The sequence below is a fragment of the Hydra viridissima genome, unplaced genomic scaffold (genome assembly GCF_058129835.1).
Source record: "Hydra viridissima isolate aposymbiotic clone 2 unplaced genomic scaffold, HvirCarnegie_v1 scaffold_1, whole genome shotgun sequence".
Classification (NCBI taxonomy): Eukaryota; Metazoa; Cnidaria; class Hydrozoa; order Anthoathecata; family Hydridae; genus Hydra; species Hydra viridissima.
In genome coordinates, this window is record NW_028324300.1 from 32,282,784 (window position 1) to 32,296,412 (window position 13,629).

General features: G+C 29.0%; 2 protein-coding genes and 1 pseudogene across 5 annotated transcripts; all 3 read left to right on the plus strand.

The window, feature by feature from the left end:
- Nucleotides 1-766: 766 nt before the first annotated feature.
- LOC145187920 (uncharacterized) lies at nt 767-5,933 on the plus strand. 3 transcript variants are annotated; one of them, XM_090086591.1, is made up of 8 exons: nt 767-1,057; nt 1,196-2,634; nt 2,848-2,938; nt 3,705-3,949; nt 4,144-4,275; nt 4,429-4,533; nt 4,803-4,934; nt 5,361-5,933. In XM_090086591.1, the coding sequence occupies exons 2-8, from the start codon at nt 2,161-2,163 to the stop codon at nt 5,673-5,675; spliced, it is 1,494 nt and encodes a 497-aa protein (XP_089942717.1). In that variant the 5' UTR covers nt 767-1,057; nt 1,196-2,160; the 3' UTR covers nt 5,676-5,933. The 3 variants fall into 3 exon arrangements, with proteins under 3 accessions (XP_089942717.1, XP_089942711.1, XP_089942728.1); XM_090086585.1 differs by having other exon boundaries at nt 800-1,102; nt 4,728-4,934; XM_090086602.1 differs by lacking the exons at nt 767-1,057; nt 1,196-2,634; nt 2,848-2,938 and having other exon boundaries at nt 3,306-3,949.
- Nucleotides 805-1,941, plus strand: LOC149894559 (uncharacterized; annotated as a pseudogene). Its single transcript, XR_016449783.1, has 3 exons — nt 805-1,102; nt 1,196-1,271; nt 1,327-1,941. The product of XR_016449783.1 is annotated as an uncharacterized LOC149894559 (transcript).
- A 4,117-nt stretch (nt 5,934-10,050) lies between the features above and the next one.
- LOC149894560 (uncharacterized) lies at nt 10,051-12,687 on the plus strand. Its single transcript, XM_090098449.1, has one exon. The coding sequence runs from the start codon at nt 10,829-10,831 to the stop codon at nt 12,668-12,670; it is 1,842 nt and encodes a 613-aa protein (XP_089954575.1). The 5' UTR covers nt 10,051-10,828; the 3' UTR covers nt 12,671-12,687.
- The last annotated feature ends 942 nt before the right edge of the window (nt 12,688-13,629 follow it).

Genomic DNA, 13,629 nt, shown 5'->3' on the forward strand with positions numbered 1-13,629 from the left:
TCAAATATTCTTGGCGAAATTATTCGCTTCGCGCTAATTAATTCGCTCCGTGGAAAGCCGCCTTTAGTGAAGTGAGTTTGGCTCCACTGTACTGTGGAGCAACAAAACTGAGCAAAGAAAAATACTCAGATCTAATGAAACTGTTGAAGTATATTCCTCCCATCTATCATGACTTCTATCAAAAGTTGGAACACACCGGTCACAACAAGGATGTACTAGAAGATGAACTGCTCGATGACAGCGGCGATGATGATCAGTAAATTCGTGTGGTTTTTATTGTACTGTTTGTAATAATGAGGACTATTTTTGCCGATAATTAGTAAATAGTAATTGTGTTTTTTTACAACATAGTATGAATTTGTACTACTTGTCTTAATTTGAATTGCTATTTTAAACGAATAATATGAAATTTGTTCATGATTTTGCACTAAAATGATTTAGCGCTTTGTTGATTATGTTTAGAGAAAAAATGGACCAAGTCCATAACTATTATTATATTATTAATAATTATTCAAAAATTTATTTGTGCATTTCACATTTCTTGTTGTCTAAGAAAAAAGATTTAAAATGATACTAGACATCAATAATATTACATATGGCTGATTTATAATATATGCAAACACTATTTCTAGCAATATAGAAATATGGACTTGGTCCACTTTTACTCTTATGGGCTCAAATATATTTTTATTTTTGTTTTAATCATATTGCTTGTATTCAAGTGTACTTTGCTCATAAGGAATATTGTATTGAAGATTTCTTCTATTTAAGTGTTTAGATTATAATTCCTCATTATAGTTTTATATGGATAATAAAACCAACTGTTCATTTTTAAATGATTATGGAGCTTGTTATAAACAATCATATACCCAAGTAAGAAATCTGATTGAAGATATTGACAGGAATGATCTTAAATTACTTGTAAAACGAACAAACTTGAAAGAAGAACAAACTACTAGTATATGCACACATCATTGTGATATGTTAATAGTGAGATATAAGAGTAATCGGAAAAGTTGCTGTAATCCATTTCTGACTCACAAAAAAGTGTGTAGAGGTAAAAATTTATCCATTTACAGTTTAATGGATAATACAATTCTTAGTAAGTTGTTTATTTTTGATTTGTTCATTGTTTTATAATAATAGTATAATTAGTATTATAGTATTTGAGTAATATAGTATATTTTCTTTTCAGCATCTCTACGTGTGATTACAATGCATACTGTATTAGAAGCAGAAACCGTAGGTTCAAATCTTATACCTGGAAAAAAGTTGTGTCCAAGCTGTCTAAGTAAAGTTATGAAACATTTATCAAAAAGTATGAAGTAAAAATGATGAAGATTTTGTATTGTCAGTGAAACATCCATTCAAAATAAAAAAGAGGGTGTAAATACACACTTTACAGTTGCTGGAATATCTCCTATTAAGGTCAAAGGATTGCATAAGTCGGGTAAAATTAGAGAAAGTAAACGAAAATTGACAGCATTAACAAGCTCCATTAAAAAAAAAGTAGCCACTTTCCTTTATATATTAGAAGAAAGTTTTGAAGAACAGTCATGTTTTGGTAATGAGTATATGGAAAAAGCAAACTTGTTTGATAACATGATGGTATTGTTAGCTAATAAAATTGCAGAGTCTACAGCAACATCTAAAAAAATACAACTGACAACACTTGCTCCAACTGACTGGTCAATAAAAAAAGATTCTGAAACATTACATGTAACAAACTATGTAGCTTGAACTGCACGTAAACTAGCATTAGAAAAAGGTATTTTAGCCATGCCTAATCCTAAATTAGGGAAAGTTCTTCCTGATGTAACAGTTCAACTGGTCAAGTCTTTTTATGAAGATGATGAATATAGTCGTATAATGCCTGGTAAAAAGGATTATGTAAGCATAAAAATGTTCACATGCAAAAACGTTTGCTGTTATGTAATTTAAAGGAATTGTTTGTTGCTTTCAAAACCATGAAAGGAAGATATGAATGAGTTAACAGCATTATTTCTGGGTGATTTTTCAGAAAACTTTAAATTTGTAGTTCAGGATGAAGTACAAAGCTTTCATTAAACAAATTTACAATGTACACTACATCTTGTGATTATCTATTTCAAAAAAGAAGGTTTTCTCAATCACAAATCTTATTGTATTATTTCAGATGATATGATACATGATGTGAACATGGTTTACAAAATTATTGATGTTGTCAGCAATGATATTAAAACAAATCTACCTCAAATAAAAAATATTGAATACTTTTCGGATGGGTGTGCAAGTCAATACAAGAATTGCAAAAATATTTTGAATCTTTGTTTCCATCTTGAAGATTTTGGTCTTTCTGCTAAATGGAACTTTTTTGCAACTAGTCATGGTAAGCAACCTTGTGATGGGATAGGTGGTACAGTCAAATGTTTAGCAACACTAGCAAGCTTGCAAAGAGATATGGGTAATCATATTTTATCTCCACAAGCAATGTTCAAATATTGCAATGAAAACGTTGAAGGTGTACATTTTATTTATATATCATCAGAAGATTTAACTTTGGTGAGAAACACTCTTAAGGAACAATTAGATACTGCAAATACCATACCTGGAACACGTAGTTTTCATCAGTTTGTACCACTTGGCCATCAAAAGGTTAAAATATATATATTTAATATACTTTTTTTCATCTTTAAAAAACATGCATAATTTTTATTGATAAACTTGAATAGATTTTTTATTTATGTGGAATCATTGTCAAAAGTATTTTTGTTTTATTTTCAAACTTTCAATTTTTTTTTAATGCCTTTAAAAAAACATGTTTAACAAAATAAGTAAAATGGAATAAATGTTGCTTTTTTTTTCTAGATAGGTGCAAAGCTATGCAGTGTTGATGAAGATTTTGCTTTAATTCATGATTTTGGAAACATCCCTGTAACAACTGTAAACTTAGTACCAGGTGATTATGCCTATTTCCTATGAGCAAAAGTGGTGAATAGGAGTCATTGAAGACATTAATCTAGAAAAAAAAGATGTGCTTGTCAAATTTATGTGTCCAAATGGTCTTGCATGGTTGTTTAAATGGCCACTTGTGGATAGCCAATGCTGGGTTCCAGATGTCCACATCATTTGCAAAGTTGAAGTACCGACTACAAAAACAGGACTTTGCTACTATTTAGCCAAAGAAGACTTGAAAAAAATTGTTTTCTTTCGGAAATAGAGATTTTTTATATTTAAACTAATTTCAAGTTTGTTGAGTCTGATATGTCCTATCCATACTTTTTTTTAATCTTTTATTTTTTGTACAATTTATAAATAATGTGAATGAAAAGCATATATAAAATCACTTAAATTGAATATTCATTTTGTTCTAAAAAGTTAATAAAAACAATTAAGTTACTAAACTATTAATTTCTAATTTTATTAATTTGTAGAAAATTGGGATAGATTGCCTGATTTTTAAAATATCAAAAAATTTAGTGTTCATATCAAACCTTAACAACTCCTCAAGTAAACGTAAGGCCAAAAAAAAAATTGGTTCATAAAGTTGATATATATCTTATCTTTAAGAAAACAAAAATAAATTTTTTTTCTATCAGTCAGATTTTTTTTATAGCTATAATTGTCAATCCTAGGTACATTTTATGAATCCTAGAATAAATAGGTAGGTATATAATAGGTAGTGCATGTTTTGTAAATGTATATATTTGATTTTTTTTTTCCAGGGATTTTAAAACTAACAAAAGATGGCATATGGTCCAAAATTGCTGATCATGTTTCTTCAATTGGTTCTGATAGAACAGTGCAACAATGTAAAAAGAAATTATCAGATCAAAAGTCAGACAGCAAGGCAAAAGCAGCTCGTATTACCTCTAGTTTGTGTAAGACAGGAGGAGGCATGGGAAGTGGTGAAGAACTGAACTTGATTGATCAAGAATTGGTCAACAAAATGCCAAAAGTTTCCTACATGGTATATTGATACATATTTTAAAATTTTACCCTCATACATTTACCTTTTTTATTAAGTAAAGCAGGTTTCGGAAGAATCATTACAAATGAAAATAATGATTTTTTTTTAAACTTTAATTTTTATATCCAAACGTTAGGTCTATGTTTATAAAAGTTTTGATACAGATTTATAAAAATTGCTGTTCTTTATTTCAGGGAATTCCAGGAGGAATTGACACTCAACAAAAGCACTGCAGAATAGATCACGATGAAGAAGTTAACTTTGATATGATAACAGGGAACTTTGTTCTGCAACCCGTAGAAAAAATGAACAATCAGTTAATTAAGGTAAAGTTATTCTGTAAAGAATTTTCTTCACACGCTAAATGTACAAAACAACAATTGTAAACATTTTGATCTTTATCTTAACCTTGCACTCTAAGTTAACATGTTCACTATAGCTTTTTATTAAAGAAGTTGTTTTATGTCATATTATCTTAGATGACCAATAGCAAAACTGTGCCTGAAATACTTAACGTGGAGTGTTTTAATAAATATAGCAAAACACATATTTCACAGCCTGATGAGAAAGAAGACTTTGTCAAGGTAAATATTTTTTTTTTACAAAGAGCACAAATATTAAAGTCATTATTTGTAGAAATTAATATTGAGCATTATATTTTTGTGTTAATATTTATTTATTTTTTTTTTTCATTGTTTCCTCTTTTGTTTAATATAAAAGTGATTAAATTTTTATTATTTTGTTCAAAAAAAAAAAAAAAAAATGTAAATGTTTAAAGAATCAAACTTTTACAAAGAGAAAAATTCCTTTGCGACGATCTTTATCTTTAATGGCTTCATTTTCTTCATCGCAGTCTTCTCAGTTATTAACTCCGCCTGATACTTCAACAACAGAAGTTCATCTGGCAGGTTCTTCACCAACTGCAGATCCTTTGTTGATATTACAACATGAAACTGCTTCTGAAATCCCGTTATTAAAAAAAAAGGTACATTTTACAGAAATAAGTTAACTTTAGTTTTTATGTTTAGAGAAAAAAATATCGAAAATGCTTTTAGGGTGTGTGAAACAATATTAAAGAACGTTGTATTCTTTTTTAACAAAAAACAAATTGAAAATAAAATATTTAAATTAAAAAATGTTTTTTTTTCTTTTAAAATTTCTTGGCTAAAGAAATTTATTTTGGTTTTGGTTTGTAAAAATGAAATAAACGATTAACAAATCAAAAGTTCAACCATTAAGAGTTTCTTAGGATTTTAGTTAGTTTAGAGATAGCTCATTTATTTTGCCTTCTTATTCTAATTTTGTCTCAACTTTAATAAGCAAAATTTATTTGTTTGTATATTTACTAAAAAGTCATTTTTTTTACTGTGCGTTATGCTTTTTTCTTATCTAATTTAACAATACTTTATAGGACCACCGATATAAAAAACCGGTGAGAAAAACTACTAGTAGAAAGCTGTCGTCATCCAATGTGGATGAATATATGGCTTACATGTCAAAAATTGGTGAGGAAATTGCTGCAGCCGGACAGAGTATAGCCACTGCTCTCAGCCGTTCTATTCCGAGCGAAAACCTCCTCTTTAAAAGTATTGCTGAAACATTGACTCGAATTGCAACCTCAACAGAAAGTTTTGCCAACTCCGCTAAAAGAATTGCTTGTTCATTGGAAAAGATTGCTGCGGCTGACGCAGAAAATAAAGAACTGAACTTTTTTAGTTATTATTAACAGAAAATAAATTTGCACGTAACTAGATAAAGCAAGATATATACACATTTTTTGCTTAAAAAATTAGCACATTATTTTTGGTTTTTAACTACCGAAACGATATATGCAATAATATGAAGCAATTTTGCAAACCTTACATTCAATTTCATATAAAAAAAGAGGAAAAGAGGGGTTCAGAATTGCTTAATCTGATCTACAATTATATTATAAAGAACTTGTAACTTTTTTCATTTAATATACAATTAAACTTGCCATAAATATTTACTTCTATCATTGAAATCTAAAAAATTGAAAAATTGTATACGAAAACTACAACACTTCATGGGGGCCTGCATGATTTTTTGATGTTTCCGATATGACACTTTCAGGCAATGTGCAAACTCTGCACTTTAGTATGTTAATGCTATCTTATTAACCCATTTCCATGACATTTGGTGTAGTGGGGTAAACTTTTTGGTGTATTCTTGTTCTGAGACTCCAATCACTTCTTTATATTTGCAAATCAATCTCATTTGACATAAGCATGAACATACTTAAGTTTATATGCCTAAAAAATGTCATATCTAAAACAAAATATTCTGCGGGCATCCATGCAACATTTTTACAATATATCATTGCCTTTGATTTGCAAACACATAGTTTTTAATTTGTGTCCTTCTTAAAATACCAAGTCGAATTTGGTTGGTTTGAGTTAGTTCAGGTTGCACATAATCTTCATCATTGTCCTCAAAGTTAGTGTCATCTGGAATTTTTAGTCCTAAGGAAATGCAAAAGTTTTCCAGTAAAATGCAAGTAAAAAATATGTTGCAGCAAATTGTTGGGGTGTACTGAAGTGTTCCACCACTTTTGTGCAAACACCTCCAACGGTTTTTGAGACGTCCAATGGCTCGCTCTACATCACTACGTACCTGACGGTGAACTTTATTAAAATATATTTCGTCTGGTGTAGTTGGATGATTAAACGGTGTGATCAAGACTGGTGACAACCCGTATCCTGAGTCTGCAAAAAGGAAGCCTGCATTTGGATCATTTTCTAACGTCTGTTTTAATGCAGAATTAGAAAAATAAAGGCATCATGGCACAATCCAGGATACTTTGCAACAACATCTCTAAACTTTCCATCAGCATCAATGACAACTTGACAATTCAAGAAAGCAGGATATCCTTTTCTAAAAAAAAAGAAGTTAAAAATCATCAAGATGTTAAAATGTTTTAAATCAAAGAGCAGCAAAAACCTTTTTCGGGAAACATTGGCATCATGTTAGAACAACTGGTCACCTTTAGCCAAAACAAAACATTGTTTTTTTACGTGACCTTTTATTATAAACTATATAACCTTATATTATATTTTTTTTTAAGTTTAGCACTTACGTTAAGTAACTTGATGTTTTCAAACTTTAAAGAACTATGATGTGCTATTTAAAATATTAAAAAAAACTTCAATTTTAGTAATAAACATGTCGCACTTTGTGAAATTGAAGTATTTTCTCTTTGTAAATTAAATATTTTTTTTACATATTATTAACAACATGAAGCGCTTTATAATAACTTAACAATGTGAAGTAAAATACAGCTTAAAAAAGCATTAGCATCTAAAAAAAAAAGGAAATAGTAAATATCTTTTTATAAAGAATAGCAGAACAGAAATATTTTTTTTGAAGCTTGTATGAATTGTATGCAAACATACATAGACAGAATAAATTTGTGAAACAAAAGCAATTTTTAATTTCTCATGTTAACTATGCCTGTGTAAGTAGGCCAAGCAGTGCACACTTTAAACTTTTGACTAATGACTTAAAGCAATATAATCAAAATGAGCAGGTATCAAATCAAAATGATCAGGTATCAAAATAAAAAGATGAGTTAACCTGCAAATGTATGCTGGTTCATCAGCCCCAGTAACTCCTTTGATTTGTATCATTGTACCATCTATTACTCCAAGAAGACCTTTAACTCGAAATGATTGAAAATACTTTCTCTTTGTTTCAGTCATCTCCTCTGGACTATCATACCATCTGACAAGGTGATGATAGTGATGAATAAAATATTTGCAAAACTGATGAAGAATGCGACTACAGCTTGACTGGCTTACATGAGAGGTGTCACCTAAATTTACATGAAACAACATGTGAACGAAATATGCATATTGACCATTATATTCAATTAAACAAAAGCAAGTTAGTTAAAAAAGAGAAAAGTGAACTTTGACAAGCTTAAACTCAGGTTAAACATATATATAATATTACATTATAAAGATGTTATATTATGTGATACTAATAATATGACAATATATCATGTCATATAAGATGCTATATCATTATATACTGTCGTGAATAACGTCTTCAAAATGCAATTAGCGTGTGTGTAGGTGTTAAAGTATGTAAAGTGTTAAATGTGTGTGGATGTTAATGTACATAGTTGTTAAGCATGTAGTGTCTTAATGTATTCAATGTGTTAAAATGACGCGGTTTTAAAACTGTACAAAAGGTGAGTGTAGTTTATAAATTGTATGATTCACAGTCATATGGAAAAAATATTATTAAGTTCATAAAAAAAACAGTGACTCCTTAGTGTCTCAGGGAAAGTCTGAATAGTTTCCTACAATATAAGATATATTAAGCCTAACATATATAATAATACAACATCTTAATAAGATGTTATGTCATTATGATGCAGTTATTTTTTGTTAATATCTATGATTATTGTTAACCCTTGCTATAATATATATAGTTTACATATGTTAAGAGCCCTAATAACATATCAATCTGACAATAGAACTTCATATGTATCATAAAAATATAACGCTATTCTTATTATTTATTGATTTTAAAGTTACGCCAAAGTTAAGGCAGCTCATAGCAAGCGTAACTTTTCTTGCGTAAATTGAGCTGAGCAAATTTCTAAAAAGTTTAGTGAATACTCTAGTGATCTAAGGCGGGAAACCAGGATTTTTTCAACAAAAACTGTACTTATGCTATAGTTGATATTTTGTTTAAAAGTTAAACAAAATGCCACATATTTGGTACCGTTGAAAATATTTTTTGATGAATTTCTTGATGCAATTAAAATATATATTTTATAAGTAACCTACGAGATAGGATAGGCGCTAAAAGTAGCCAATATTTACTACAAAACATGTCCGCGCACAGAGATTAGCGCTCGTTTTCGGCTAAATTTTGCTTCAGAATATCCGTTGAGCTTTGAGCCATACAATTACATCGTGACAAAGTCTTTTAAATTAACATAGAGCTCGAAAATTAAATAAAAACCATCTTTTTTTTGTTTTACAATAATAAAACTTTGTTTTTTATAGTGCAAAAACAAAATGTGCGATTATTCATATGAATATTATTAGATTTATAATATCATATATAATTTTATATGTAATTTTACATGTAATATTATATATAATAATATGTATGATATTGCATTTACATAAATCTTTAGTGTACAACATTTACTTTTAAATTGCCAGATTTACTTTTAAATTTTAATTTGAGATGTCTATTATTGATCCAACAACATGTGGTTTTGCCAAAGTGGTTGCATACGAGCTTGTTTTATCGAGAGTAACACTGAAAGAGCAAATAGATTGTTACGATTTAATATTTAACAAGCACTTCATGGTATCATCAGATATTCATCGTCGCAACTTTCCAAAAATTAAAAATCAAATTCAATCTATAGCGAAATCAAGTAAAACAAATAAGAATACAATATTAGAATCGTTTTCGAGCAAAAGCTGGCATAAACTAGGAGAAACGGAAAAATCCCAGCACTCTTTTTCAAATTGCAAGGGTTGTATCAAAAGTAAAATCTAAAAACATCTATTAACATTATTTCCAGTAAAATGCATCACTTATGGAAGAAAAGCAGCATTAACACTATATCAGTCAGATGAAGAAAAATCAAAAATGGTTGCTGATGCCAAAATTCTTTTAAAAAAGGCTGATAATGAATTTAAAAAAAAATTTCCATTTACTCCAATTGGGTGTTTAGTGCCATCTATTCCAAAGAGCTCACTTGTAGCTAAACCTTCAAAAAGTGTAGTTATGGCTCAAAAAAATAGTTATGCAAGGTCATTTAAATCAAGTATAGACGCACATTTACAGGAAACAGCAGTTGACAGGTTATTATTTATTTGAACTAAAAAAAAAATTATTATTAATTTTTTAAACCCTAAGACCAGTAGTAAAACTATAAAGGAGGGGGAAGGGACAGGCAAAAAAAGGCCCATTTTATTATATTAGGGCCTATTTTCAAGCTATTTTTAGGTTGTATAGGTATTTTCAGTTTGTATGGGTATTATTCGGATTTGGGTCCCGTTTTGAAAATCTTGCAAGTAGGGGGGGGGGGGAGTAGGGGTAGGGGGGGGGGGTAGGGACAAAATTTGAAGTTACGCCACTGCCTAAGAGTTCTAGTTTTTAAATTTTTCATTAGTGTTCTATTTTCATTTTTTTAATTTATTATATCTAAGATCATTTTTAAGGTATAACAAAAATAGTTTTTCATTTAGGTTGTTTGGAACAGAAATCTCATTTTCTAAACATAAAAAACTGAGACTAAGTCAAAGTTTTGTAACATTTGAACAGGCAAAACAACGAGCAAGTGCGAAGCAAAATAAAACTAGAAAAAATCATATAGGTTCATATAGTTGGTTGGACAGTGAATGTTTTGCTGAAGTTGAGAATTATGAAATAGGAACATATATAAATTATACTAAACTATCACAAAAGTTCCAAATGAAAAATAAGGCTGGTGCTTCGCCTTCAAACAGTGGTCAAGTTGTTAAAGAATTTCTTGAAAAAAAAGGCATTGATTTAAAAAAGTTTGACTACAAGGGTAAAGGAAAGACCATTATGAGAAGATCCAAGCGAAGAATTAATGGAACTAAAGTGTCAATGCCAACAAAACCTACGAATAAAAAAATTAAACAAAATATAAAAACAAAAATAAGCTCTGGAGATTACACAATAGGAGAACTAATAACTCCACAATCATTTGAAATATTAAAAATTAATAATGATAATTCGTAAGAAAAAATCTTAACTGAGCTTTATGGAAGAAAAATCCCTTTAATTGAAATAAGGAAAAAGTTTGCAGAGCAACATAAAAAGTTCTTCAGATTGCACAGCACTGAAGAATTTCAAAATATGTCAAGAGAAGATATAATCTTTGAACTTACTAGAATTAATGAATTTTCATATATTATGGACACAACAACAGAGTTATTGTTACAAAAATTGAAAAGTTTCAGTTGTAAACGCCACCTTCAATTATGGCATGATGGATCTACAATTAACAACCACGCTTATGTTTTATTCATGGTTAACTGTTTTTATGACCCAGCCATATATTTAAAAGATGATGAATATTTTACAAAATATAAAGAGCAAGTTAATGTCCAATCAATTGTTGAAAAACCTGAACTTTATGTATTGGTACGTTGTCAATCTTCTGATGCCCAACTTTTGTACACAAAAACTAGAAATGAGGACAATCGGTTGTTAAAATATCCAATTAGTGTAGATGGCATTTTATTATTTGATGAGATGAGATTTTTTCATGGTGATGCCCCAGCTTGTCAATTAGAGATTGGTCAACAAAAAGGGGGTGATTATCCATGTTGGTTGTGTCCAATAAACATTCAGCAACCTGCAAATATAACTCATTCATTTATCCAAACAGTATTCAGTGTTCAGGACAGAATTGACAAAATCTTGAGCACAAATTGCAGCAAGGAAAAAATACGCCAAAATCGAAACAAACTTTATAAAAATTTAAAGAAGTATGAAATTGTTACCGAATTACATGAAAGAGGAAAGCACTTTTATTGTAAAGAAAATAAAAGCAGTTTACAAATTAAACTTGATGAAGAAATGCATGGCATTCAAAGATTGCCTTCTCTTTTATACCAAGAAGATAATACATCAATGAAAGATTTAAATCTAGATAGATATAAAGTTTTACCATGTGAACCATTACATGATATAAAAGGTCATATATCAAATTTGTATGATGAAATAGGCAATCATCTCAGTAAAGATGAAAAAAAATATTTTAAAGATATGGTTACCTTGTCTTTTGATAACAAAGAGTGCAAGCGTGGAGTCGACTATAGAAAAAGTTTGTTAAAATTAGTATTAGTGTTGAAGGGTAAGATTGATCAACTAGCATTTGAATTACTATCTACAATGGTTAATATACAGAGCATTTTATATTCCAATGAATCAACAAGGTCTATAGAAAACATTTGTTTCCTTCATAACCAAAGTTTTCTTCACTTGATATATTTAAAAGAACTAGTGAAAGATAAACCGAGATCAATTACCATGCGAGTTTTGTATGGAAAATATTTACATGCATTATCTGTTCACAGTCCTCAAATGTTAAGAATTGTGTCTGGAATCTCATCTAATACAGAGGAAGAAGAGCGCACTTTTAATGAGTTAAAAACTATCAATAGAACCACAACAAACCACTATAATGATCATGTTATTGTGAATAGCCTTTTACGATTACAAAGTCGTCATTTATTTAATAAAGGATATTCCAATCATCAAGAGGATCAACACCAAGTAAGTAAGGATGGCTTACATTTTGAAAGAAAAAAATCACATATTCCCTTTTGGATAATCAAAGTCATTTGGAAAGAATATCTGACTATATTTGTGAGCAATATGTATGAAACCGATAAAGGAATAACATTTCAAGATGATTCAAGACCAACTGATTCCTTACTTCAACTAAGGCATTTTAGATCATCTTCTATAAAATCGGAAACAAAAAATCTATCAGAATGTTGGAAAAAATGCATTATTAATAAGCAAATAATACCAGCAGAAAAAATCAAAACTGAAGATGATATAGGAAATGTCTTTGTAATTTACCCTAATTTTCTTCAAGAGTTTAAAGGAGGAGAACCTGTAATCAAGACTTCGAATATAGGATTATCAATAGTAGAGGATGTTGTAAATTGTTTGTCAGTAAAATGAACTTTTAATGTTTTAACTTAATTAGCTTATTATGATTGTTGTTGTTATGTGTGTGTCTGTATATATATATATATATATATATATATATATATATATATATATATATATATATATATATATATATATATATATATATATATATCTACATTACACTAATAATATTCCTTATAGACAAGCAAGAGTTTTAATAAAACTCTTATTTACATTAATTACATTAAAGTTTTATGTAATTGTTTAATAAAATAATTTAAATAATGTTATAAATAATTCATTTTCGAAAAAACAATTCTTAAAACTTTTTTTTTTTTAAATAAGTTTAAAAATATATAGACTTTTTGCTTATAATAATATAATTTACAGTACCTTTATAAGTAAATGTGCATTTTTTGCAATAAGAATAGTAAGCAACTGTTTCCATATAAATGAAATTGTAATAACATAAAATGAAAGTATAACTTGTGTTAAACACAAGTTACTTTAAATTTGTTGTTATAAAAGTATTTCAATATTTCGAGAAATCCTTTGATCAATTTGATTTTGTTTATAAATGCAACACAAAATATTCAATAATATTCTAGTTCAACTGACTCCTTAACCAGACATAATGGTTTGCATAATCTAACATTTTTAAGTTTTCGGTACGCATAAGTTATAGCGCAACAACCAATCGGATTTAACTAAGTTTATCGGCTTTTTTTTTCACAAAAAAACTGTCTTCCGCCTTAGTTCACATGAGTACCATTTCAGTTTAGTGAATACCGATAATTGAGGGTTGAACTTACGCAAAAACTTACGAAAGTTTTTTTGAAGCGCAACTGCGCAAGTTTGGTGAATACGACTTTTACAGTTTTGAACTTACGCCAAACTTACGCAAAAAAAAGTTTGGTGAATAAGCTCCCTGCTTCTCGTTATTTTTTTTATTCGAGACGAGACAAGACAATGATATCCGGGATACAATT